Genomic DNA, 27,856 nt, shown 5'->3' with positions numbered 1-27,856 from the left:
AAGGCTAATCAGCCTCTATCAACTCTTTCAGAGAGCTGTTTATATACCTGATAATCTTGAGGGCTGTATGCTGTTAGTGCAACTGTTCTGTATTGTGCCACAATTGTCCCAAGTAGGCCTTGTGCTCGAACAACAAGCAAACTGACATGTCCTACTTCTTCCTTGACAGTAATGTGGGGTGCTGTCATGGCTGAAATAATGATTTCATCACTGCCTGAAGGAGGCTGCCCAATGGAGAACTGTAACAAACCTGACAAGTGAAAAAAAAAATATCTTGCGTTATTTAGTCTTAAGTGTAGGTAAAACATGTATTAATAAAAATAAGTTTGCCTCTGATATATAAATTGAACATATAAAGATCCATATCCATTTGGACAGGGCTACATGTTCAAGTGAATTTGCCTACAGATATGGAAAAATAAGCTTAGGTATGCGATTTTGCAATTGGATAATAAACTCCAGTACAAAAAGGTCCCTGTCTTCTCCAGCTGGCATAGATTGATAGTGCCCTGAAAAGAGAAAAATGGAAAGGCAGGAGCCATGTAGAATGTCTGCTAATTCTTAGATGATGAATTGTATAAATTATTTAAATAATTGTGTATAGCAATTAATTAAATCCATGCATATCTATAGATGATAAAAAGCAATTATTCTGAAGAACAAAACAATAATAATTAATATATATGCCACAGCAGACAACCCCCAGGAAGTTATATCCAATTGATGTTTGTCAGCTTTAGATTGTTCTTGGATGTGGCTGATGCTTCCAACACTGATAGAAATTTCATCACTGCCTCCTTCAGTGGTTCCTCATTCTTTAATCTGAACACCTGCTCCAAACCCAATAGCCAGGAGGTAATGCTCATGTGGCCTGGATTACAAGCATATAGATGAAAGATGCCTGGGTTACCACAAAATCTGTAACACTGCATTGATAGGCTGATATTTTAGGGCAATCTCTGATGGCCTCCTTTGCAGACCAATATTACATTCTCTGAATAATCCGACGTTTCAGCCTCAGGAACAACTCCTTCCCTATCCGTTCCATTAATAAAGCTGTAGCCTTCCCCCCCCCTACTTTTAACTCTTAAATATGTGCTTGACACATCCTCATTTTGGGGATGGGGTAGGGAGACAATGCATTTTAATCAGCAAAGAATGCTTCTTGATATATTTATTCAGCTTTAAAAAATCTTACATCCTGTAATTGGTTTTGATGGGACACAGCCATATGTAAAACTGCATATAATAGGATTACTTAAAATTATCATGGTTTAGGAAGAATTAGTGATTTTGCTAGGCAATACAGTCCTACGCAAGTCCTATTAAACACAATAGGTTGCATATTTAGTAGAACAGTGGCTGTAATTTTACAAGGTTCCCACGTTAACTATTTTTAGTCTTCTATCTGAAATGCTGTGAGAGCTAGGCAGGTGTTTACTCTTAGTAACATATAGGACTGGATGAAGAATGCTAAATAATCCAGAACTCTTTTATGAACATAGCATGTTGCATTACATTGTAGATCAGCAAACCGTCTATAGCATATACCAGTTGTCTACATCTTGAATGCTATATGCAAATAACTATACAGTAATCTATATATATCAACTATGAAGTTTAATGTGTGAACAGATTCCCTATAATTATTACCATAAGGATGGTCACTAGCTTTGATGGTGATGTAAGTAGTTTCCTTCTCTGGATCTATGCTAGCTCCACTGGTTGGGGTTGAGCCTGTTTTTCCGTCCCCAGTAACAGCAGATACTAATGTCACCTGAAAATATTCTTTCAGTTCAGGTGTATCATCATCAAGCACAAGCAGATTCAAAACCTGGGGATAGGAAGAGAAGGGATAGAGAAGAAGAGACAGATAAAAAATCAAATTTAATACAAATACTGTCACTGCATTAAAAAAGGCAAATCCAAAAGTGTGAGAAATTTTACATGAACATTGTTGAATACATGAAACCCTAATTTCAGTCTGAGAATATATTTGCAACCAATTTTATAGATATATTAACCTGACGAGGTTTTCTAATGGATTCAAAAGCTCACGTAAACACTTTTGGTCAATCAACCATTATCTTGTCCTATCATTTAAAAACTACTGCAAATAAAGCATTATTTAGACAGCTGATAAAGTAGGAATTTAAAAATGAACAACATAAAGCAAAAATATTAAATGCAGCATTAAAACATCATACAAATTTAGGAATACTTAAACAATATAAATAGGAAAAAATAAAGCAAGCTAAAATATAGTTAAAAGCTCCATTGTGATTTTAAAAGGCTTGGGAAAAATTAAGGGATATTTGTATATTGATAAAAGAACATTAAAATAGGTGCCAGGGCAAGCTGTTTTCAGATGGAAGTTTAGAATCGTAGAAGATACAAGTGTCAAGAGATATTCCTCTAAATATCACAATCATTTAATTAAAAAAAAATACTTGCACAAAGTTTAGGGCTAATACAATGAAAGACTTACTCAGATTACCTAATCTGCCTGTTGTTTGAAAAGATTTGATAGCATTTCCACTCTAATTGTTATTCATCAGTCTACATTTAGTGTAAATAAATACAGTGTAAATAAATACAAATTAGCAACTGTCTGTAACTAGTACAATGAACCTTCAGTTAAAGCAGAAATATCATGCTATAAATAGTAAAATTAGTTTGCATTCCTGAAAATACATCAGTAGTAATCAAAAAGGATTATTTCCATATGCAACATTGGGCATAAGATTAGCAAAATATATTATCCAAATTTTCAAAGTAGCAATGAATAACAACCATATTATTAACTTGAAGAAGAATGCACAAGTTACCTCTGATCTCTGGAAAGGAAGAAATGTTATCATTCCACTACTGTTAGCAAAGTCAGTAACAGTGTAATTAATGCCATAAGAATCAATCTGAGAGATACTGTAATACACAAAAACAGAATCCAGGGCCCCTCTGGTGCGTTCCACTACACAAGACACCGTAGAACCTTCATTAGAGACCTATAAACAAATAAGAATTGTAGTAAACAGTATGATTATCAGAAGATTTCAGGTTTGAAAATGTAATATGAAGTCACATTCGTATGCTACAGTAAAGGCAATATTTAGCTTTTAAATGCATCTTGTTTTGAAAAAGTCCCATTACACATATATGTTCATTTGTTAACCATGTTGCCTCATTCATGAACTGTAAAGGCTCCGAGAGCAGCTTACCAATTATTAACAAGGAGACACTTCTCATTGGCAAGAATACCATATAAAATACATGAAACAAAAGAAAAAGGTGGGAGGAAAATAAGAAAACAAGGAGCACCTGTTCTTAAAGTCAGAGCTGGTATAATAATCATCTGTGAAGCATAGTAAGAGACAAAAATACTACTTTCCTCAGTACACAAAAGCCTTATATCCACTGTTATCTCCATATTATAACCTAATGGAAAGCCTCTATCTTAATTTGCTACCATTCTTTTCCCACTTCCTATGGTGTTATTTGCCTTTATAACTCCATCTGCTTATAAGCCTACTTCCAGTTAACAATTCCCCAGGTTATTGTTAAATTAATTGCAATAATTCCCCAAGATTATGTGTTACTAGTATGAAGACTTTTCAACTAACAAGATTATGCAACATGAGGACTGCATTTTGATAGCAATCTGCAGGTCCTCTCCGAGCAACTGAATCTGTGCTGAAGAGACGAAATTATTATAAGATTACAAAGTCAGTATCATTATCCCCATATTGCATATGGTGGGCTGAGGTTGAAAAGAAAATGAGACTGGTAGTCCTCATTTAGCAACCACGATTGGGACCAGCAACTTGGTTGTTAAGCGAAACGGTTGCTAAGTTAAACTGCGACTGTGCTTATGATCTTATTTCAACTTTCCTTTGCTTTACAGACCTGTGAAGGTTGTAAATGCGAGGATTTGTCACAAAGTTACTTTTTCATCACCATTGCAACTACAAACTGTCAATAAACGAAGCAAATGCTAAACGAGGACTACCTGTATCCAGTAAGTATGCTGGTTAGTTTGAATTAAGGATTTTCATGGATCAGATTAATAGGCTTTTTCTACCTGTGGAATACATGCTCCTGTGAAACCAAATAGTCCATTGGCATTATCACTCTTCTGGATTTTTAATGTTGCAGTTGTGTTTTCTTGTGAAATTCGTGCTCCTCCATAAACTGAAATAAGCTTTAGAATGAACAGCTCCTCTCCTTCTTCTTCTTTATCATCTCTGACAGAAACAATGAATGATTTATTGCTTTCTCCTTGTCGATATTCTAAGTATCCAGAGATGGGGTACAAATCAGACCTTGCTGGCATGGCATGAAGTTCACTGATCTCTTCCTTTGTTAATTTACATTCATAAAACCTCACATCTTGCATCAGTCCTTTGTACCTGCTACCACCATTCATGCCAGCACCAACTTTAATTATTCCTGGTCCTAGGAAAAACAGACACAAAAATATATATTATTTTTAATGCTTGAACTTTTATTTTTTAAAAATTAAATTCTGGTTAGTACTTAATCACTCATTTTGAATTTCACTATCTAAAACAGGAAAGCTGATTTCAATATAATTAAAATTAATATTTTAAATGCATGTATTACTTTCAAGTAATAACCAAGTCCAGTGTAGTTAAAAGAGATTCTTTTGGCTCAAACTTCATGGAACAATATGTTTTGATTTCATTTGTTTTATCTAGCCATTGTTTCAACACATCAGAACTGGGCATAACAAACCTGATTTATTGAAAAGCAAAAGTGAAAGCCAGTAGTTTGGACGAAGAAGAGTAGTGTCCATTTTTGTGACCTGTAAAGTTTAATGTAACATAAAACTCTAGTTTCTGTTAAATCTTGAAAGGCTTAAGAGAATGGAATTCCAGAAGCAGTAAACAGGATCCAAGAGTTAGTTCATAAAGGCTGGTCTTTTTGGCCTTGACAAAGCAAAGTGGACCTGTTGAAACTTTTCTGCTAGCTTTTATCTCTGTCCTGATGAACTACAGCTATGAAGGTCTGCTTCATCAGTCAAGTTTCACCACCTACATGAGAGGTGGTGTGCTGGAGTGTTTGGCATAAAAGGCTGAAGATAGACTAGTGGTGCAGCAGCTGGTATGACTGGTGGCTGATGGCCTGCCTCAAAAGGGACCTGACATTTGTTTCTGGGCTTTTGATGTGGGATGAAAATCTGAGAAGTTTATGAGCCACCAGTTTTAGTTTTAGTGGACTGAGACAGGTTGGATTGAGACAAGCTGGATGTATACTTTCCTACCGAAAAAGGAGTACCAGGAGATGCATGCAGTAAGTGTGATTTAATTCTGCATTTATTGCATCTGCACATTCATATTTCAGCAAAAAATGTTAGGGGATTCTTTCAAACTTCTTCCATTTCAAATTTGCTCTCAGAAGCTGTCTATGATGCCTTTAAAAAGTTCTTTATGGATAGAATCTTTTGTGTCTGGGTCATGATGGGAGCTATTGGCCATGGTATCCTTCTGGATCACCTAAAGGGTTTAGGGATAGGTGGCACCCCTGTTTGTCAGACAGATCACATATAGTGGTATTTCATGACAGTTGCTGTTCAGTACAGGTACTGTTACATAGGACATATCTACACTTACTATTTAAGCTGCTCCTGTCCTGTCCTCATGCTTCTTGGCTCTAAAATGACTTAAGAAAACTGTGTCTGTACTGAGACATTTTGGCAAAGCTTGTAAGGTACATATATCATACTTTCAGGCACAACAAAAAGCTTTAAAAATCCTTTCTTATCATCCTATTGCTTTACAATAACTTTTAAAGCTACTGTTACCATGGATGCTGTAGTAGCACAATGACTATAAGTTGCCTTGTAAATAGAAGATCAATAGTATCATATGTTAATTGTATTAGTATTAATTTTACATTAAAAAGATGCATAAAATATATTGGCTAGACTGCAAAGCTAGCTATTTGAAACTGTAAGTTTGGAATTAAATTTCCCAGTCAAATATAGATTTGCAATTCATTTTTAAAAAGGTAAATACTTATCGCACAGAGAGTATCTAATTCTGACCTGTGTGATAAAAAGCTCACATATTTATTTATTTATGGAATTGTAAATGAAAGGTGCTGAATTTTTATCTGATGAAAGAAAAATATTTAATACCTTCAGCAATTTCACTGCTGAATGGAGGTTGGTCATCCCAAATTTCAGTTACAAGAGCCCAACCCACCTTACAGGATGGCTGTAGTAGGGAAAATAGAAGGCAGGAGTATTAGGTGCATTTACCACCTTGAGTTATATATTAAAAAGGTGGGATAAAATAATAATAATAATAATAATAATAGTAGTAGTAGTAGTAGTAGTAGTAAGAAGAAGAGGAGGAGGAAGAAGAGGAAGAAGAAGTTGCTTACCATCAGCAATTGCTTTTCCTTTGAGACTCTTAATGCCCCCAGGCACAGGCTTCCCATCAATGAAAAACTCAAGAGTGCCATTACTGAGCATAATCAGAAGATGAAGCCAAGTATTTTCCTCCAAGTATTTCATCACTGTTATCTTAGCTATATATGTCACATTAGACTGTAATGGCGTGTAATAGAGCTCTACAGAAAGGTGGGATTCGTTTATGCCTATTTTTACTCCATAATATATTAGTCCATTACTACTGTCCTTTGCTATTATAAATCCATCACTGTTGGCATTAGGAATTACCCATGCTGAAAATGTGAAGATGGTAAGTATTCTGTTTTTACTAACATGGAGCTCGGGCTCAATAATCCCATATGCATCTTCTTCGCCACTAAAATATAAAACATCTGTTCCAGTATGATGCCGTCGCATGTGAGGCTTTGACTTTACTGAATCTGAAAACTTTCCAAGCAATAAGTAGTCAATCATTAGAGGTAATCCTTCTCTGAAGGTGCTAGATAATATTTCCCAGCCAATCCTAACAGTTCCAAAAGTTCCCTGTTGCCTCCATACTGTAAAACTGGTAATAAAGGATGTATCATCTTCAGACAGAATGTCTTCTGCTACCTCCCTGTCTTGGCTTTGAGGATCTAAGATAAACACTCCATAGGGGTCATCATTAATTGGGATCATCACAGTCACAGAAAGGTTGGTTTCAGATAACTGGCCACCAGGACCAGGAATCCCACCTAAAGTACATTAAAAGAAGGCCAAGAAATTATTTTCATAACTGATTCATACACACTCTCTTATAAGCTTATTTAGTTATCTATCTATCTACCAGGATGCTCAGTGCAACAGATGTGTACTCCCTCTTTTTCCCATTGTTACCATTACAGTGTCTTTAGAAGTAAGCAAGAGCGACTTCAGTGTCTTTAGAAGTAAGCAAGACCACCCAGTGAACAATATGATTGAGTAGGGAGTTACCACATATGAAACTTTTTCTGGCTCCAGTCCTTGTTAACATTGGAACTGTATGACCCAGATACATTCTGCCCAACCACTCCATGCTGGCCAAAAAAGAAGACTGAGAGCCCTACCCTGTGAGAAATTAAGAGGGGATGGAGTCCAGAAAAAGGCTTTCTCAGTTTGCCCCCTCACTTATGAATAGCCTGTTCCCTGAAGTTGAGAGGGCTCCTTTTCTGCAACATATCAAAAAGCCAGTCCAATGGGTCTTCAGGATGGAGGCGGCAAATAAAACTGAAGCAACCACACCAGGAAGTATGTTCAGAGGCTCATGAGCTTCCCTTATGTGGATATGTGTTTAATGTGATTTACTGATTATTTATTATTAAATGTATATGCTGTCTGGGCATATAAACTCTGACTCTGGGCAACTTACAATTAAAAACCAAGACAATAAAATGATAAAAATATAAATACCCCCACACAACACACAAAACACAAATAACAAATCTATAAAAACAATATACAAATCAAGAAGATGAGGGAAGCAGTATCAATCATCCCTCAAGCCAACTCCAGCAATGTGAGCCCCCATCAGGCTCCCAGGCCATCCATTGAAACAGCCATGTTTTTACACCTTTTCAGAAGGCCAGGAGAGTGGGGACAGCCCGCACCACTGGCAAACTGTTCCACAGTGTTATTCTATATGTGCTTTTATGTTTTTTAAACCACCTACAATCATGGCAGGCTGTGGCACCTTAAATGTATCACTACATAGATAACTGTACCTGAAGCATTCACAAGTTTTAGCATATAAAATTCATTGAATTCAGGAATTTTATCAGGAATAGCATGAAGAGTTATAGAGTGTGACTGTTCACCATCCATGAACCATACAATTCCAGACACTTCATAGAATTCTTCTCCTGGATCTAAAGCAGAATTATTGCTAAATAGCTGCCAGGCCAAAGAAACATTGCCAAAGTAGCCTCTGTGCCTCAGGATCCTGTAGAGTAGAATAAAGAAAACTATTTTCAGACTTACATTTTTCAATTCTCCACATGATCCATCTAAAATATATTTTTAGAGGGCAATAAAGAACACCCTGAACGTCTGCAATGTTTCCAGTCCTAAAGGACCTATTCAATGGAATGCAAACTGGGAATATACTTTTATCTCCTTTGAGTTTTCACAAGGACAGGAGCTCAGTGTAAATACTTAATGAAATAAAAAGTATCATTAAAAACCCTGGCTGTGATCCAAAGAGCTACTTTAGATATGCCCAAGAGGCATCTTGCGCTCATGGAGAATTTTCTCATTTGTTTCCTTGAGCAAAAGACTCCTTACCATCACCAATATGCCATATTATCAATGTTGCCTTAAACACATACCCCTTGGGGGCATGGAAATAGCTGAATGGGCCCTGGTATCCATTCCCAGATGATGCTACACAGGATTATGATATAACATTTCAGAAATATGTAGACCATTTTGAAATAATTATTTTGAAATCTTTTTGAGATACACTGAAATGTATTATATTGAAAACTTTATACTAGCAGTCAATTGTTTTCAAAGCCTTGAATAGCTTGAACTTGGAATATCTAAGAGGACTATAAGGGATTATGTCTTACAACAAAAATTTGTACAACATCACTGAATGGGACCTTCCTAACTGTAAAGATTCAATTTTGTTTTTTTGTTTTTTTAAGTCATCTAGTAAAGTATCATGTGTTGTGAATTCTAAATGATAAAATATACACAACATCAAGATAGATGTCTCAATTCAGTTATATTAAGCCACTCAAAGAACTCTGGTTGGTTGCTTCTTTATCCCAGCAAACCTACAGATATTCTTGGACATAATCTAACTCAGTGTTTCTCAAACTTGGCAACTTTAAGATGCGTGGACTTCAACTCAAGCTGGCTGGGGAATTCTGGGAGTTGAAGTCCATGCATTTTAAAGCTGCCACGTTTGAGAAACATTGATATAACCATAAAAACATTGGGTGGAATTCATTTTAAATATTCAACTCCTCCTGTATTCCATTTAAACTCTGATCATGAATGAAAGCGGCATTTTTCCACTCCATAATGCTCATTGGCTTGCCTGATGAAAAGACTTGAATATCTCAGGAGGTGAATATCTGGTAGCTAATAAAGACATTGCCCTAAAATATATATTTAGATTCTTTCCTACCATCAGCATTATTTATTTTGTTTACTATAAATCATATTAAAAGAAATCAGAGAAAGCAATAGCAGTAACCACAATTTTAAATAGCACAAGGAAAATTCTCATTCACTGAGTTTCACTAACTTATCTCTTTGATCTATTAATCCACTTGTTAGAAAGTTTACAACTCCTGCTGAGTTAATTGGACAATAACAAAAGTGATCAGCTAAGCAAGAATAAATGTTTAACCCCTGCTGGTGTAGGGTGTATCCATGAATAAGCACTAATAATATGCTTCACATTTGAAACTGTAGAAACTTTCTTACAAGCCAGACTCATTTCACATTCATCTAATATCAACACAAACGTTCATGAATGAAAATAAAGATAAAAATATTTCTTAACATAAAAAACTTTTTGAAGCAAACTTATAAAGCAATATGTATGTTGGCCAGTACTTCCATTCAATATGTTGAGATAGACTATCTAAATGATAATATTATTTTCTCTTCAGATTTCTTTATAATGAGCCTTATTTCTATATATTGATTTTACAATATAGTTTTGTGTTTTTAGCAAGAAATTCACATTCAGTTTATATTCTTGTGCCAGACAGAAAAGGTTTTTTTTTTTCTTAGTGCTTATTTCATTTGATGAAAGGGACTTTCTTATGAAACTTTTGTAAGGATGAAGAAAACTTCAATTAAATTCTAATGGCAGAATGTAGTATTCTTGCACTTATTTATGAGGTGATATGGGGATGTCTCTGACTATGTTATCTTTCATTGAACAATCATTGCTCTTTGTTTTCTGGATTTTAATTAAATTCTGAAGAATGACATGAAGGAACTCTTCCACTGGAATTTTTCAGATTTGGAGGTGTGAACATTCAGGGAAGTTTCAGAATAAAGGAAATTCAACACAATAATGATAATGATGGTGACAGTAACAATAATAATATCTGAAGGTACCTTATTCTTAAGAGAATAGAGAAACCAAAGTCACTTCATCAGGGGAAAAATCTGTTGATAAATTGCTAGATTTTGGATTTATTATGTAGTAATTCAGCTTGATGTGTCACAAGTGATTCCCATGCCCATTTTGTTCATCACATTTTCTTTCATAATCTCTTGCACCCTAATTGCTTATAATTCTTTTCTATATTTTATCAGATGGTCTCCTTTTGTCAGCCTTGTGAAGTAGACCAGGTCAGAAAACAGGGTCCACAAGGGCTACTGGAAGTCAAGGCCACCTCCATACTCCTCTACATCCTTCCACCTGGTCTCCCTTGTATGCATGAAATACTATCTCAAATCATTCAAGAATATAGCCCTGAAAATTTACCTTGTAAATCAGACACATACAAAACACACTTGGTCTTTGAGAAATTTCCATCCTGTACTCCAAAAATTGGAAGGAAGAAGCCAATAATATAATTAAATTTAATGCAATTAATTATAGTTTTAATAATAAAATAGATTTCTCATTTATTTAATAACTTCCCATTCTGCTAATGTAAACAATTACAATTTGGAGGGAAAATTTGGAGGAGCTCTGGAACCCAAATTTTTGTGTGGTCCAGAAGCTGCAGACTATGCAATCTTGTCACTGAAAAAAAAATGGCAAAAATATATCCATATCTACTTCCAAAAAAGAGTAATGGTTGTAAAAATTCCAGCTATAGTTGCATTTTTAATTCTGCCTTACATCATGCATGTTTAAAACTCTTACTTTGTTTAATTGTGGACATGGAAACTGCTTACAATACCATCTTGTTGCTTTAAAAACTACTATAAAAAGTAAGTTAGACTGAAAAAAACATTTTAAAGTATGATTCACGATACTTACTGGAATTGGCAAAGGGTATTTATTTGAAAGTTACTTACAAAAAGTCATTGGTCTTGCCTTCTTCCACTGCTTTGCCTGTAGACTCAAGTATAAAAATGCCATTTGGGTCATCATTTGCTTCAATTATTACTGTTGCCATTCTAGGTTTGTAAATGACTGTGTCTCCTAAGAAACAATGATTTTGTTGATAGATAGAATCGTATCTAGAGAAAACATATCTCCACACATATTCCAAATACCTAAGAACAGGTTCAAATAGTTAATCTTCACCCTTTATGTTTGGGGAAAAGTGATTATGACTTCCCTAGCACTTGCTTGGTACATCTGCCCCACCTTTGGGTCTGCAAGATTTCTGTGTAGCTATTACATTTCCACTGGGTCTAAAATCCAACATATGTAGGCCTAGATTGTGAGACTGCTTACCAGATTTTTATGTGAGAGACACGTAATCCAGGTCTACATATATGAGATATAATCTGTGTACATTTTAGGTAAACACCAGGCCCAGACACAGATTTTTTAGGGCATCCAAAGATAGCAAACAAATACTTATATGTATAATCTTTCCTCTCCCTCCAAAACTCAAAGGGAGATTATCCAAGCAGGTTCTAATAGCAAAAGGCTTGAAAATAGGGAACAAGACAATACTATACAATGTATTTTATTCCTTAATCACTATGGTGAACAGACGGACTCCCACTACTGGCTATGGAAAAAGTCACATCCAGGAAAGTGAACTTGGTATGATTGTGGTCTTCTAACTTACAGTTCAAATTCATAAATTCAAAGTAAGAGAGACAGAAACCATTACAGTAGAATATCAAAGATACCAAATAATGTATTACAAATTACAGAATTATATTTGCACATGAAAAATTACTTAGAATACCCTATATTAGCTGCTTTTGTCTTAGATAATTGAGGGGAAATTAACATATGTTAAATGTCATTGTTATATAAATTAGTTCCATAAAAGTGAGTAAAAAATAAATCTTGTTTGGGAGGTGGTTGGTTGTTTCTAAGTAAGCTATATTATAAATAGCCCTAAACATATGTTTCAGATAAAGTGTAGGCTGTAAAGATGTTACACTTTGTGAAGAATATCAAAAGCTATTGGCTAAGCATCCTTAATTGCCCATAATATCAATCAGGGGGAGGAAAGCAACATAAAAAAGCAACAGCTGATTAGTTTATATAAGTCAAATAATAATTTAAACCTGTAGAGTTGAAGAGAATTATATAAAAATTCTCATCTGATTCAGGTGCATCATCATCATGGATAAACAAAGTTATATTCTGTTCTTTTATTCCAATATCAAACCAAAGCACTCCATTTTTTTCACAAGACATGAAATCTTCTTCAGCACCGGCACTTCCATTAATAGTGGCATATAAAACAGAAACAACATCAGTACCACTGTCATTTCTTACAACTACAAATTCTGCAATGCCACCTTCATGAACCTTCAGAATAATAGGATCTGAAAATATAAGCATTATATAAAAATATAGTCATTAAGTATAAAAGCTTGTCATAAACATCAACATTCATACAATGCTTTTCAAAAACTGACATTAAATAATTGTTATATGAATTTCAATGCCTAGGTTGTGATATCATTGCTTGACTGTGATTTTCTAGCTTGCTCTGGTTTGATTTTGTACCACATCCAGGATGAAAACTGTTGGTCTTGACAATGTTGCTGAACCACACCTCTTAATGATTCTTATTATTGGTCATGTTAATTGAGGTATGTAAGAACTATAAGAGGGCCAGTCTGATGTAATGGTTAAAGGCACTGGGTTAGAAATTGGCATGAAGCCAGCTTGGTGACTTTGGGCCAGTCATTCTCTCTCAGCTCTAGGAAGAAGGTAATGGCAAACCACTTCCGAAAATCTGGCCCAGAAAACTGCAGGGACTTATCCAGGCAGTCACTAGGAATCAAAGATAGACTCAAGGGCACACACACCCTAAAAGAGAATTGTAAATCATAATATCTAAAAGTGACAGGTTATTCACCCCCACTGTAATCAATCCATAAGGCAAGAACAGGGTTTTTATTAAAAAAAAAAAAGGGGGGGGGGGAGGTAAGAGACAAACCAGGCACTAGTCAAACAAACTATAATCATTTTACTCAAGGACTTGTTAAATAAACCATGATTAATATAAACCATGATTAATGGTCATAGCCACAGGTTTGTGTAACATAATGTACAAAACAGCTCATACAGCTTCAAATGTTCACTCTTATCCCCAGAGCTTCTTGTAACAGAATTATTCCTATATTTAAACGTACCAGTTTGCTTCCGGGTCCAATTCAAGGTGTTGGTTATCACCTTTAAAGCCCTACATGGCATGGGGCCAGGCTACCTGAAGGACCACCTCGCCCCCACGATCTCTACCCGTCCCACCCAATCTCACAGAGAGGGCATGCTTCGGATCCCCGCGGTAAAAGAACTTCGATTAGCGGGGTCCAGAAGGCGGGCCTTCTCTGCTGTGGCCCCCGCCCTTTGGAACATCTTGTCCCCGGAGGTGAGACAGGCCCCCTCACTCCAGGCCTTTCGGAGGGACTTGAAGACCTGGCTCTGCCATCTGGCCTGGGGCAGGGAGGGAGGATATCAGAAGTGGGGTTGGCTGGCCCCTTAGTGGTATGCTGTGCCCCCAGCGGCCTCTTGGATTTTTTAGTTGTTTATTTTTCTAATGTTTGGTTTTATAACTTTTAATGGTATTTATGTTTTTTAGTGTGTTGTAAGCCGCCCAGAGTCCCCCATTGTGGGGAGATGGGCGGGGACAAATTAAATAAATAAATAAATAAATAAATAAATAAATAAATAAATAAGCTAGTAGAATGATACTTACTTGCAAAGTAAATTGGATAATCATTTTTGGTAATCTGCAAGGTTGCTGTGGTTATATTTCCCAGGCTAGCACCGCCTGTAGTATTGAAAAGACTAATTATGAATACCTCCATTTCTTCAGGTATCTTGGGAAAAAATCACAATGTTTATGTATTAATATTGTTGAATTAATCCCAGATGCCAACCACTAATTCTCACAAAGCACTGTTCACTTTTCCAAAATAATAAGAACTTTAAAATAAACCATAAATACTTGCATAGTAATAGTAATGAAATCTAAATCTTATGATTGATAAACACTTTATTATAGCCATTAGACATTTATAATCTAAAATTGCTCCAAGGCAGACATTGTTTTTATTATTCCATTTTAATGTTTTCAGCTAATCAGCCGAAAGGAAATGTTTTAGCAGAGTCTTCATTCAAGAATGTACTGTACATATACCTTTTTTGACCTTTCACACTTAAGATTAGAGAACATCCTGCATTTGCATTGTTACTCCTCTCATAATCATCATCTTCATCTTCCTGTGTTATAAATTTACTTGCCCCTCTCCCACAAATAACAATTACTTGTGTGAAAATGACTACCTCATCAGGCACTGAATAAATGGTGATATCTTTTGAAAATTCCTCATTTCCAAAGAAAATTGTTCCTTGATCTGGAAAAATATCTTTTGTAGAAATTGAGTCTGCTGCCCAAGATACGTTCACGCTGCCAAAGGTTCCTCTGTTTCTTATTATTTTAAAAACAGCTTTGAAACACAAGTATATGGATATTTTCATCAGATGACATCCAAGACAGGTAAGAAAAACTCAATATAAAATTAATTTAAATGAGATTTTATTTTTAACTATAATAACATCACATACACAAATTTACATTGGAAACCATTAAATAAACAAATGACCAAACTACTATTTTGCCTACAAAATGCAAACATTAAAAAGTACTTTGGATGTCAGTGTTCTATAATACTGTATAGTAATTTTCAACTGAATGATGAGTTAATAATAGTTTAATAGAATAATAGTTTAAATGGTTGGATTCACATATGCTAATCTAAAGTTTGACCTTGATTTGTTAACCACAATAATTACCTTCACATATGCTAAGCATAAATCTTGGTTAACAAAGCACAGTGATTGGATTCACACAGTACACAGTACTCAAAGGAAAAAAACATGGCATAATACAATATGTAAATCTGGCTGTTGTGAAACCAGTTTGTGCTGATTACGAATGCCACCTGTCTAGTATCAAATGATTGGAGAAATGGCAATGCAAGTCAATCTTTCCCATGACTGATTCCAGATATCTGGACCCCTCCTGATCCAGTAGCAAACAGTAAAGCCATAATGTGTAGTTTAATTATGATAATTAAAGTTGTGCTACAATGACTCTTGTACTATTAGTGTATCAGGTAGAAGAGAGAAACAATGAACTCTGGTAAATCGACAGTAGTTAACAGTTAACAGTTTAATTTATTTATTAAAAGTATACTCATACACTTTCTCATTTATGAAAATCTTGAGGTTTTTATGCCAAGAAAACAATTATGAATTACCAGCATAGAAATCTTCCCCTTTACTTTCATTTATTGTTACTGTCAGTATGTTGTCAACAAACTGAATAATTCCATGTGGATCATCATTCTTCAGAATTGTGATGTTGACTCTTGTGGCATTTCCCAGCTTACTTGGCAGGTCACCATGGCTACTGAGGAGCACTGAGTAAAATTCATCTAACTAGAATAGGGAAACTAAATCAGAACAATAGGGACAGGACTAGCAACATAGTAATGAATAGGTATGTGAACATACAGTATAAAATTGACTAACATGTACCTTTACTACAGATTTTTAAAAGGACAGTATTCACATATTTTTCAATCCAAATCAAACTGAGTAATGACTCATTCACACTTCTTTCCTGCCACAATACAATCCTAATGCAATTTCAGTTGTACCAAGATATATTTTGGAAGATATAAGGAATCCTCCATAGTAATGCTGAACATTAGAAAAATACTATGGTGGATCAATTAGTGAGATATATCCTGTTTTTGTACACCAGAGAGCCAGTGTATTGGTTAAGGCACCAGGCTAGAAACCAGGAGACTGAGAGTTCTAGTCCCGCTTTAGGCATAAAAGCTGGCTGGGTGACTTTGGGCCAGTCACTCTCTCTCAGCCCCTGACCTCAGGCTCGGGCGACAAGCCAGTCAATCAATTCCTGTTGCAAGCAATGGATCAACATTTGGTTGATCTGAAAAAGGCACCTGTGAGTAATTGCTAGGAAGAACCCCCCCCCTATTTTTATACATCTAATCTAGATAATAGGATTATCTAGATTAGATGTATAAAAATAGGTTTTTTATACATCTAATACAAAAAACTTTGATTTAAAGGACCTTGGATTTTCAATATAATGGACAAAATCTGTCTATACCCCATATGCTTCTACGCATGCATAAAATCCTGTTCACCATTTTACTCATATTATACTGCATAATATGCATAAAATACAGATGCATAAAATCCAATTGCCATTTTACACCTGTGTAAAGTTTCATTTGGATTTAATGGACTTTCTGTTTCAATGGACACTTCATTCAATTGAGAATGCTGATTTAAATTCCCCCACAGAATGCTGCCAAAATAAAATTCTATACTGTACTTATACTTTCATAGAAGATACTTTTATAAACCAATAATGAATTCTTACAGTATATTCTGGCTGCATGTCTGTGCACATTTAACTGAAGGATGCCTAACTGAACAAAGGTGAACATACTTCAAAACGCACTACATTTTAAAATTGGTAAACATTACACTTCAGTAATAGAAAATACTTTTAAGTAGAAATCTCAGATGTGGGGATCTAAAGTTCCTACTTAACCCCATAGTTAAGTTATAACTTCCAGAAACTGAGAAAGAAACTTGACAGCAAAACTTGATTGGCCTAGGGTGCTGATATATAGGGTGTCATCACTGACTCTGTACAAACACAAGACATCGTCCAGCAGTTTCATGTAGAACGAAGGGAGAGTTGAGTCCTGAGGGGCCCTGTAATGCAGGAATCCAGGACTAGACTTCTTTCTTCCACCAACACCAACTAAAAATGGCCCAGGAAGAAGGGAGAGTACCAAGAGTTAACACTGTACTTGCCATGCCTAAACTCTGAAGCCAATTCAGAAGGATATCATGATCAATGATATCAAAAGCTACTGAGAGATCAAGTAAAGCTAGGATAGGTGTACTACCTCCATCCCAGTCCCACTACAGGTCATCTGTAAGTACGATCAATGCAATCTCAGCACTGCTATCTGACTCTGAAACCCAAATGAAAGAGGTCAGTACAATCCATTTCATCCAGGGCCCTGTGTAGTGTAAGCAGACCTTCTCAATAACCCTTCCTAAAAAGGGAAGGTTAGAGACTGGACAAAAATAGACAGGTAGTCGCACTTACAGGTAGTCCTCACTCACTGACTGCCTCGTTTAAGAACCAAAGTTACACTGGTGTAAAAAAAAAACCTTTGCGACCAATCCTGACATTTACAGCCATTACAATGTCCCACAGTTATGTGATCATCATTCAGGCTTCACAACCGGCATGCATTCACGACCGTCACAGTGTGCCGCAGTCATGATTGCCATTAGTATGTTTCGCAAATGGCTTATGACAAGCAGAGTTAATAGAAAAGGTGGAAGTAAAATTGTAAATCACAGTCACATGACGTTTCACTTAACAACTGTGGTGACTTACTTAATGACTGAATGGGAAGTGAGATTGTAAACCCATCAGTCACGTGATGTTTCACTTAGCAACTGCAATGCTTAGTGATGGAGGTGCTGGTCTCATTTATGGTTGCTAAGTGAGGACTACCTGTATAGCATTTCCAATTCCTTAAGTCCAACAGGTTCAAACTCTTCTCAGGTAACTCTGCTAGACCATGTCCTAGTCATCTCCAAGGGACCTGCATATCTAGAATCTAACTCAGAGTGAATTTACCCAACAGGTGCCTAGAATAATTTTCACAGTGGCCCTGAAGTTATTCCTGTGGTCCCTCCTTCCTCAGAAGAGACTGGGTTACTCTGAATAAGGCAGCTAGATGGCTATCTGAGAATATGGTAAGAAGCAGTAGAATACTTACATTTTCCTGCTTTTATTGCCATGAGGTAAGAAAGATTTTTACCCATGCTCATTTTCCTCCAGTGGCATTCCAGGTCTCTCTTCTGCCATTTTAACTTCCAGACCTCCTCAGAGGACCAGGAAATTTTCTGGGATTTATGGACCCAGAGAGGCCACAAAGGCACAATCCGAGACCAGCAGTGAAGGCGTCAACCAAACCATGGATCAGAGCCTCAGGAACAACCCCAAGCCCCCTCTGAAACCCAACAGGGTCCATCACTATGTTTACATTAGTGTAAAAGAGACATGAAAAATTTTCCCCTTCTCTTTTTACCTCTGGAATCTCATCCATTCTTGTCAGCAAAGTAATTTTAATTTCTCTTTCCCCAGGTTTAAACTCCAGGATTCCTGTATTTCCATAAAATTCATTGCTGTCTCTTGGCTCTATAGTGTAACGTAGAAATTGCTTCATAAGTGCTCCTCTGGACCGGACAATCTGGAGTTCAACAGATTCCCCTTCCTGGAGAATATGAATATATATATAAAATTGAAATGCAAAAGCTTAGTATTAATCTAGGATGTGACTCTATTACAGAAGAAATTCATATCTGAACCTTTATCCTGTAGGGGCCTCTGGAAGATGAAGCAAACTCGAACACTCCTCCAGGATCATCATTTTCTGGAATGATCAATTTGCGACTGGTATATCCAGATTTCAGGATTTGATTTTCCGCATTCACACTGAAGAAAAGAATTGAAAGCATTTTGATTGTTTGCAGTTAAATGGACCAAAGCCTATGGTAAAATATGGTGACCATATTTTCTTGGAAAAAATAAAGAACAAACCTGAAACAGGAGAAAACCTGAAAGAGGTTCATAAGGATAAAAAAAAAAAAAATGTTTATGACTTTGCTTTACGAAGGAAAATTCATGAGCAAAACCAAGAAAAGCTTTACAAAAACATGTATTCTAATAAAAATATCTAAACTCAAACAGTATATGTAAATTTATTTTAAAAAGACAATTCAATTTCCATATTTTTCACATGAATGTGAAAGACTGTGCATTAATTGGTACCTTTTGTACAGTAAAAGTTAAATGACCAAAATAAAGGACAAAAGTTAGTTTTTGAAAAATAAATAAATCTAAAGGACAGCTTTCTAAAATGAAAGGCTGTCCTTTATAATAAAGGATGTATGGTTACTGTAACTATAAAGCATTGCGGCTCTATACCTCACCACTTCCAACTGTGATCTTCTGCCCTCCCCTCACCCTCACAAAAACAAGGTTTGTCCTGTACTGGCTTCATTCAGGAAGTAGACAAAATTGTTCCTCCACCAAAGCTATGCAAACTGCCTAAGCAAAAAATAAAACAAAATAAAATCTCTTTTACACTGAAAATGTAATTTGTTTGTCAGAAAACAGCCTCCTAATACTGAAAGTGATCAAATAAAATATTTCTCAGTATCCTATAGTTTATCCAACCCTCCGGTAACAGATTGTTTAGATTTTAGAAAACAGAACACGTGCACATTACACATCAAAACAGGGGTATCCAGGTGTGCAACACACATAAAAATAGGCGGATCTTCAGTCACACCATTACAGTTGCCAACTTGACTTTTTCTTAATCTGTGGACACCCCTGAAGAGAGAGAAGAATTTATTTAATCACTGACTGCTACCAGTTCAGTAAATCTGCCTGGCAAACAAAACTGAGTTCAATTGTTTCACCGCCAGACTTTTGTGTATAAGGGTTCAATTTAAATCTTGTTAAGTATTGCTTCAGGCTCCTAATTATATGCCTGAATGTATAAAAACTACAACCTACATGTAACAGTAGTCTATTTTAAAAACCTGTTGTACTAATGTATGCAGGTTCCTTCAGTAAGTTTGCAACCTATACCCTTTTGCCTAAGGACGAGTCATACTGAATGCAGCCATTTTACTTTTAAATAAACAGCATTCGTTGAATTGTGCTGTACATTATTTAAGTGCTGCAATGAAAATGTATAATTTGATTAAAGATTTCTGTAAATAGCCCTTTTTCCTAACTCTGTTTCTACAGCTCAGTGAAAAGAGATTTGGGATGCAGGTTTTTCAAGCCATCTACTGTTCTGGACTATCCTAAAACATCAAACATCAAGCCATGCATTCATAACCATTATTGTTGTTGTTGTTGTTAGACCCCCTCCCCACAAAATGTTTTCAATCCACCATGACATGTTCCCAAGCGCAATAACAGCATGCTTTCCCTGAGAAGGTTTGCAAGGCAGAAAGAAAAACGAAAGGAGACTCCTGTCCAGACCAACCACTTGCAAAACAAAAGTGCTAGTCCACTGAAAACAAAGACACAGCTTGCGGCACTTACCCGAAGTACACGACAAACCTTTCTGTCTCTACCCTGTCAATACAGAGAGAAAGAAACGGGGAACAGAAATAAAACCACTGTTGGCCAAATGCTTTGTATGGGAGTTCTTTAGATGGTGGAAATCCAATGAAAGATCATAATACAGCATTTTTCGGAGACCTACTGTTTATTTTATGGGAATTCTTGTTCGAGCAATGCTAGCAAGAGGTTCAGGAATTCGTACTTGTAATTCAGATGACCCCATGACCAATTGGGATGTCAAGGACTCTTTAAGCCCTTCATTACTGCATTGCTCAAAGAGTTAGTTACTGGCTGCCACAGTACAGTGTTCAGGCACAGAAGCCCAGCGGTTGAGTACATTTTTATTCAGAACTATTTGTAAGTACTCAGTGCTTTGCATCAGACTAAAAAAGTCCATTTTGTGTGTAATTGTATTGCCTCCAGCACCTGTCAATCTACTAAACAGTCCAAATCATTGTGTAAATTAATGAAGGACAGGGGTTGCCTTTGTCTAAAGTTTTACTGATGGGTGCATGTGTGCGTGTTTTAATAAACTAATGATAAGAATGTTATAAATGAGGAAAACATTTTCTAAGCTCATAAGAGCTTCATCTAAAAACAAAAAGTTAGAACTGAACAAAGACGGATTTGTTCAGAAAATAAAATCTGAAATGAAGTAGAACCTCTAATCCTATACCTAATATTTTAAGACAACAGTTCCTTTGATTAATTATAAATTGCTGTCTGCATTTCTGTATTTTGTTGTGTATGTAAACATAGAAGGTTACCATTCTTTCCTGCAACCATGAGCTCCCACTACATTAGGAGAATCTTTACAAATACAACAGTTGAGAAAGCACAGAAAATCTACCACCTAAGGACACACCCTGAGAGTGAGGGGGAAAAAACATGAGCAAGCATTTTAGAATTACTATTAATATCTAACCATTTAATCATAAAAATATGGTATGTACCATCTATAAAGATGACATAATCATTACAAACTTACAGTACAGAAGGAAGAAAACAAAGATAAATGGGACAGTTGCATACAACAAATAAGGTCTTGGAGAACTAGACTCTAGCTAAAAGCAAAGTAATATGTACATTTACATCCTACTTATCTCTCACGAAATTAATTTACGCTATACTATACGAAGCTGACATTTACTAAAGTTAAAAGCTCAATGATACATATCTTTAGTTAACAGTGCCTATCAATTTAATTTCTGCTACACTGTTAGTAACCTGATATTTATCTTTATTCTGCTGATATTAGACTGCAGCACAGTTCATTTTTAGTATTATAGCATATAACTATGCATTTAGATTATTCTCCAGAGTATTCCAGAATCAGGCATGACTGAGAAGGACATCTGACTAAAACTCTGTTTTGTTGCCATTTCAATTAAACAAGTTCAGATCAGATGTTTTGTGATGGTCACTTATAAACAAATTAGACATAAAGTAACAGAAGACAGCAACAATCTTTATTTCAAAGATTCAAAGACCAGCATAAAATGGTGTAAAACTACTGAGATACAAGTAAAACTGTAGTGTTACTACTAGGCTAACTAAATGATAAAATTATAGTTCATAAAATATAATAATGTAAGTGGTTAAGTAATAATAAATTAATAATTTATATGTCTATAAATTGTTAAACTATATAGGAACAGTTTAATTCTAAAGTAAAATAAGAATTTTTGCTGCAATCAAAGACCAATCAGATAAACACTTAAGTTTACTCAGCAGTAATGTAAAAACAGCAAATCACTTATTAAAGGACGCTGCCACAAATTCTACCTGTACAAGATAAGAATTAAATTCTGATCAGCTAAAAGTCAAGCGGCTAGTTCACAAAGGTGACCTAGATGTTAATTCATGTTGCACTCAACATGCTTTGGCACAGAATTTTGCAACACTGTGCCATGAAATCATTTTTGCCTGAGAGGCATTGCTGTCCTGATTGGCCTGGATTGTGCCCCCCCCCCCCAAAAAAAGCAATGTACTTAATGCCTACTCTCTGTAGAATATGCACTGCTGTAAAACATTGGTAGAGTTTTCTATCTTTCCCCACCCACAAGGACAGAGGCATTCTTTATAAGCAATGTTTCAGCATCTGCCTTGAGAACAGCAGAAGGGAGCACATCAAGCTTTATTTTAGTAAATGTTCTCCTGTGTTTGAGAACAGAAGGATGGAAAGATACCTGGCAGGCTCTTCTCAAGGGATGTAAATCTCTAAGTTCCTTTGTGATGAATTTCACTAGATTTGAAAACTTCTTTATTTTATAAAGCAGACTCATTCTTTGAAGTGGTTGTGAGCAGAGATGAGTGGCAGAAAGGCTCTTTTGCTACAAATCTTATTAGCAAAGTTTAATGATAGGTAGGTTTAGGATTTTATAATTGTGGGTTATTTATATTCTGATTGTAAACATATCAAGGTGTATATTCATTTCATTGTTTTTGTTTTTTAAAAACAGCTGTTTAGTTTTTATTTGTTATTATTTTTAATTCCGGTTGGACCACACCCCAGTGGAAGGTGTTATAGATTTTTTTGGGGGGGGGGTTGGCTTGGAGCTTCACACAGGGCTCAGCAATAAATCTATCTCTAGAACAGTGTTTTTCAACCTTGGCAACTTTAAGATGCATGGACTTCAACTCCCAGAATTCTTAAAGTTACCAAGGTTGATAAAAACTATTCTAGAAACACAAACATGCATTCATAATCTTAGCAGCAAGATTCAGGAATCTGTCTCAAACAGATGAGGTACTTTTACAGAAATGTGAGAGAAGCTTCAATGAGAAAGATCAGCTATTGCAGTATCTAGGAATCAAGCCATATTTCTTTATCAACATCATTATTTAAACCCTAAATATCTTCATCAGCCCTTACTTAGTAACAAAATTTTGCCATGTTTCTCAACCTTTGATGCTGAGGACATCTGCGCAGTGTTTTGATAATAGCCTGTCTGGTCTCTGATCATTCATTCATTCATTCATTCATTCATTCATTCATTCATTCATTCCTTGCTGGCTTCAGTCCTCAGCTTTTCTGAGAAATGCATTCCATTGTGTTTTCTGATTGCCAAGTTAGTATACCTAGAATTACAGTTTGAATAGGTGTTTAACTAGTCTTTTATATTATTACATCAAGAGTAAGCACTACATTAATTTGTTTCTAGGAAAATATCAAAGAGTACCTGTCTAATGATAATGTTAGTATCTCATTCATTTCAGGGATGTCATCAGCTTGAATAGTAATGTTGATTGCTGTGTCACTTTGTCCAGATAAAAACAGAACCGAGCCAGAAAAAGGCCATATATCATCAATAGTCACAGCTTTTGGATTGAGGCCTATAGGTGTTAGGCTCCAGAATACAGCAGCTTGTCCATCTGTCCCATCTCGATGCAAAGGAATGGAGCTCTAGAACAGATACAAGGTTTGGTAAGTTTTGCACTTCTTAGATGTAAATGAAACTTGAGTTTCCAAGCTATAACCCATCTAATATTTTACCAACATATTTCTGAACCTGAAGACAAGAGAAAAAATATTCTGCAACCTTTTGTGCATATGCAAAAATAAAAGTTACTAATAATTTTATAATAGCTGTTTGAAAGCCTTGTCAGCTTCATCATCACAAATCACCAACCAATCATAACACAAAAAAACTTAAGGAGTGCCTGATTTATCTGAAGTGAGAAAGTTTAATTTTTATTGTATCTATGAAACTGTCACAATTTTAAACTCTGAGAAGGTTTTCCATAGTCAAGAAAAAATGATGCAACTTCAGTTTAAACTATGATTCAGACTTGCTAAAATAATCATTCATTTCAGGACTATGACTACATTAGAAATATTTCAGTTATGTGTTACAAAACATTCCTAAATTAGGGTATATGCTATTTTCTCTTAATAAGTGTTTACTTTGCAAGAACAATGTATTGAAAGATTGACTTACCACTGCAAAAAGAGAATCTTCTGGCTCAGGTAAAATTATTGGAAGGTTGCTGATAAAGCCAATTTCTCCATTTGCTATATCAGGTGTAATTCTTAAGGATATATATTGAATTTCACCTAATCGAGGACTTACAGATGGAACTCGAGGAATAATATTCAGTAATTCAACTTTTTCCAGCTGAAATAAGATAAAGTTTTTAAAATTTCCTGTTATTAATAGACATGCAACACAGCATATTTTTAGCTGTTACTTATATTATTAGTATGAGTCATTGGACTGGAACCTCAGTTTTTGCTATATGAATCTTCCACACATCCTTGTCAGAATTAAAGTTTTTTTTAATAGCATGATCACTGTATTTGCACAAGCAGCACAAATTAATATTGAATCTGTTACACTGACAGAGAAATAGAAAGTCATCTGAAAAAATACTAAAGATAGCAGACAACATTCTTTGATCTCAAAAAAATTAAGCAGTGCCAGAGTTGGGTAGCACTGGAATGGAGGACAGTAGGAAATCTTGTAACTGTAGAGAAAATGGAAAATTGGGGGTGGGGGTGGGGAATCTCAAAAGAAGGAAATAGTCAATCACTTCCCTATTTTTGCCAGCCCAAAAATCTAGATGGGTCCATATAGTGACTGGTATAAGTAAGTAAATATGAAATAGAAACAAGCCTGGAAATTAGGATAAGGCACAGGAATGAATAGATGCATGCTGGATAATTGAGAAAGCCAAAGAACATTAAAAATAAGTCATGATGTGCTTCATTGATTAAAGAAAGGCGTTTGATTGTGTCAATCATGCCAAATGCTGCGATGAGTCTATACCTACAAAGATCAGAATCATGCAAATCATGGTGTTCCCTGTGACACTCTATGGAAGGGAAAGATGGATTTTGAAGAAGCAGGATAGAAAGAATATTGATGCTTTTGAACTTTGGTGTTGCAGAAGACTCCTGAGAATATGTACTGTGGACAGCCAAGAAAAGAAACACATGGATCATCAAACAAATCAACCCAAAGTTCTCACTCAAGGCACAAATAACCAGGCTCAAATTATCCTACTTGGGACACATTACTGTATGCGAAGACCTAGCTCTCTGGAGAAGGCGCTAATGCTGGGAAAGGTGGAAGGAAAGAGAAGAAGAGGATGATCAGGAACAAAATGGATTCAGACTCAGTTACAGTGGCGATGGGGGAGCCATTGGAAGAGCTGAAGGATCAGGTTAAGGATAGATCATCATAGAGAAAACCTATCTATGTGGTTGCTAAGAGTTGACAACAACTTGATGATACATAATCAATGAATCACAGCAGTAGAAAAGTTGGACTCACTGCCTGGGACCATAAAGCATGGATGTAATTTGCAAGCTCACTTCATATGCAATGTGAGCCACTGCATAAGAAAATGCCCACCTGATTCTTGATCTTGCATTTTCAACCTACCCCATGGCAAGGGAGAGGCAAGAAGCATGCACTCCACCTTGACCGGACCAAATGTCTGCGATAAAGTGGACATAAGTATCAGGACCTGCTGCTCGTAGAAATCCCAACAATTACTCCCTGCATCAGTGATAGAGGAAGGGCATCACCCACCTATTAAAAGTAGTGTGGGAGGAGATCTGCTAATTAAGGGTAACCAGATGGTGGAAGTGTTGGCATCCAGCCTCCTCCACCATGCTGAATGTGTGGTCATCCAAATCCACCTGCATAATACCCGCATCACATCTGATGTTTTGGGGCACCCTCCCACTTGCTGCTTGACAAGTACTTAAACCACTGCACAGATATCTTACTCTGCTGGAAAGATGTATTGCTACTAGTTGGCAGTAAGGGCTGCTTAGTGCTGCCAGAGGTGGGAAGGACACCTGGATGATGTCTAAACAGATGTTGGGCATTCCCAAGGTCAAAATATGTTCAATATTCTTCCTTCTGCTGGCCTGTGTTTTGCAGCAAATTTTAGATAGAATAACATGGGTCTTCTAGGTGCAAACAGTGTCCCTATACCATGCTGCCCTTGGGTTCGCAGCATGCTGATTTTGGTTTAAGTATGTAGTCTGCTAGTGCCTCCGGATCACCACTTTTACCATGTGCTATGGACTTAAGAGTCAGGAATGGGTAGCTCCTCCTTCTTCTGACTTTTGCTTTGAGCTCCTGGGCTACTAAGAAAGGGGAGTGGGGCAGTTCCCTGAAGTGTCAGCACCACTCCATCCTTCACTTGTACTGGAGGAAGAGCTCCTCCCCTAGCAATGAGCCCTTCCTCCCTCTCACCTACCCCAATGCTTGCTGCCTCAGGAGGCTCTAACGAAAGAATTCTAGTGGACTGTAGTGTTTTAGGAGCAAGCTTTATATAGAGAAATAACATTGAAACCCTTCTGCACCTCTTTCCCACCTTATGTAATGGGCTGCCTGTTCTTTTTTTACATGGGAAGTAAAAAGGGTTTCCATCAGTCCCTTATTTTTGTAATGATTTGCTATCACGTTATTTTTCACTGACTGTGTGAAAACTACCTATTGCATTATACCCCCCTTCCCTTGACCATTACTTCTTGCCCCTAGCTGTCAGTGCAGACTAGACTAAGAAACAGATACTGTGTAGATTTAAAACTACTTTTATTAGAACAGCTATAGTAACAGAATCTTGTAAATCTGAATGTGCTTCCATTCTTCCCTCTTTTATCTTCATGTGAAATAAGAGGGGGGAGCCGTCTGAGGCGTTTTCATAAATGACTTTCTTGGTCTGGGCTCAAGCCTCATTTATCTGATCATTGTCTTGGCAACAGATCTTTCCTCTGTCCTTCAAGGCTATCCTCTATATTCACTATACTGGCCCACCTTCTGCCTGGACTCTAATTGGTCTAACTGTCCCAGCCACATGTTATGAGTGATTTTTATGGAGGTGATAATACTCCTAGCTAGCCCTGAGAGGGGCAAGCTGGGAAAAGACTTAAAGTGTGCATGCACTGGCTTTCTGTACTTATATGTCTACTGACCAGGAGAAACAATACACGTAGGGACAGTAGGCAGAGGGACTTTGCACTTTCATCTCCTTTCCTTGTCTAAAACACTTTCATTGCACGTGTCTCATGAGGGCTAGCTAATTTCAATTCATACCAATAGCTCAGAGTTTTTGTAGAACAGCC

At 36.3% G+C, this 27,856-nt stretch overlaps 1 protein-coding gene across 1 annotated transcript in view; it reads right to left on the bottom strand.

The window, feature by feature from the left end:
- ADGRV1 (adhesion G protein-coupled receptor V1) overlaps positions 1–27,856 on the bottom strand; it is a 275,296-nt gene that overhangs the window by 220,564 nt on the left and 26,876 nt on the right. The window contains exons 10-24 of the mRNA XM_088130185.1: positions 24,714–24,890; positions 23,955–24,178; positions 18,996–19,122; positions 18,716–18,901; positions 15,818–15,998; positions 14,841–15,004; positions 14,251–14,374; positions 12,608–12,871; positions 11,429–11,555; positions 8,155–8,372; positions 6,406–7,149; positions 4,079–4,452; positions 2,829–3,005; positions 1,654–1,834; positions 48–250 (exon numbers count right to left, since the gene is read on the bottom strand). Coding sequence (XP_087986311.1) covers positions 48–250; positions 1,654–1,834; positions 2,829–3,005; positions 4,079–4,452; positions 6,406–7,149; positions 8,155–8,372; positions 11,429–11,555; positions 12,608–12,871; positions 14,251–14,374; positions 14,841–15,004; positions 15,818–15,998; positions 18,716–18,901; positions 18,996–19,122; positions 23,955–24,178; positions 24,714–24,890 — 3,471 coding nt within the window. The remainder of the gene's footprint in view (positions 1–47; positions 251–1,653; positions 1,835–2,828; positions 3,006–4,078; positions 4,453–6,405; positions 7,150–8,154; positions 8,373–11,428; positions 11,556–12,607; positions 12,872–14,250; positions 14,375–14,840; positions 15,005–15,817; positions 15,999–18,715; positions 18,902–18,995; positions 19,123–23,954; positions 24,179–24,713; positions 24,891–27,856) is intronic.

Source organism: Python bivittatus, unplaced genomic scaffold (assembly GCF_059951505.1).
Source record: "Python bivittatus isolate LINGU-HERP-01145 unplaced genomic scaffold, Pbiv_v1 ctg000850_np1212, whole genome shotgun sequence".
In the NCBI taxonomy this organism is placed as follows: domain Eukaryota; kingdom Metazoa; phylum Chordata; class Lepidosauria; order Squamata; family Pythonidae; genus Python; species Python bivittatus.
The sequence above is the reverse complement of the archived record's forward strand: the minus strand, read 5'-3'. Positions and strand labels throughout refer to the sequence as shown.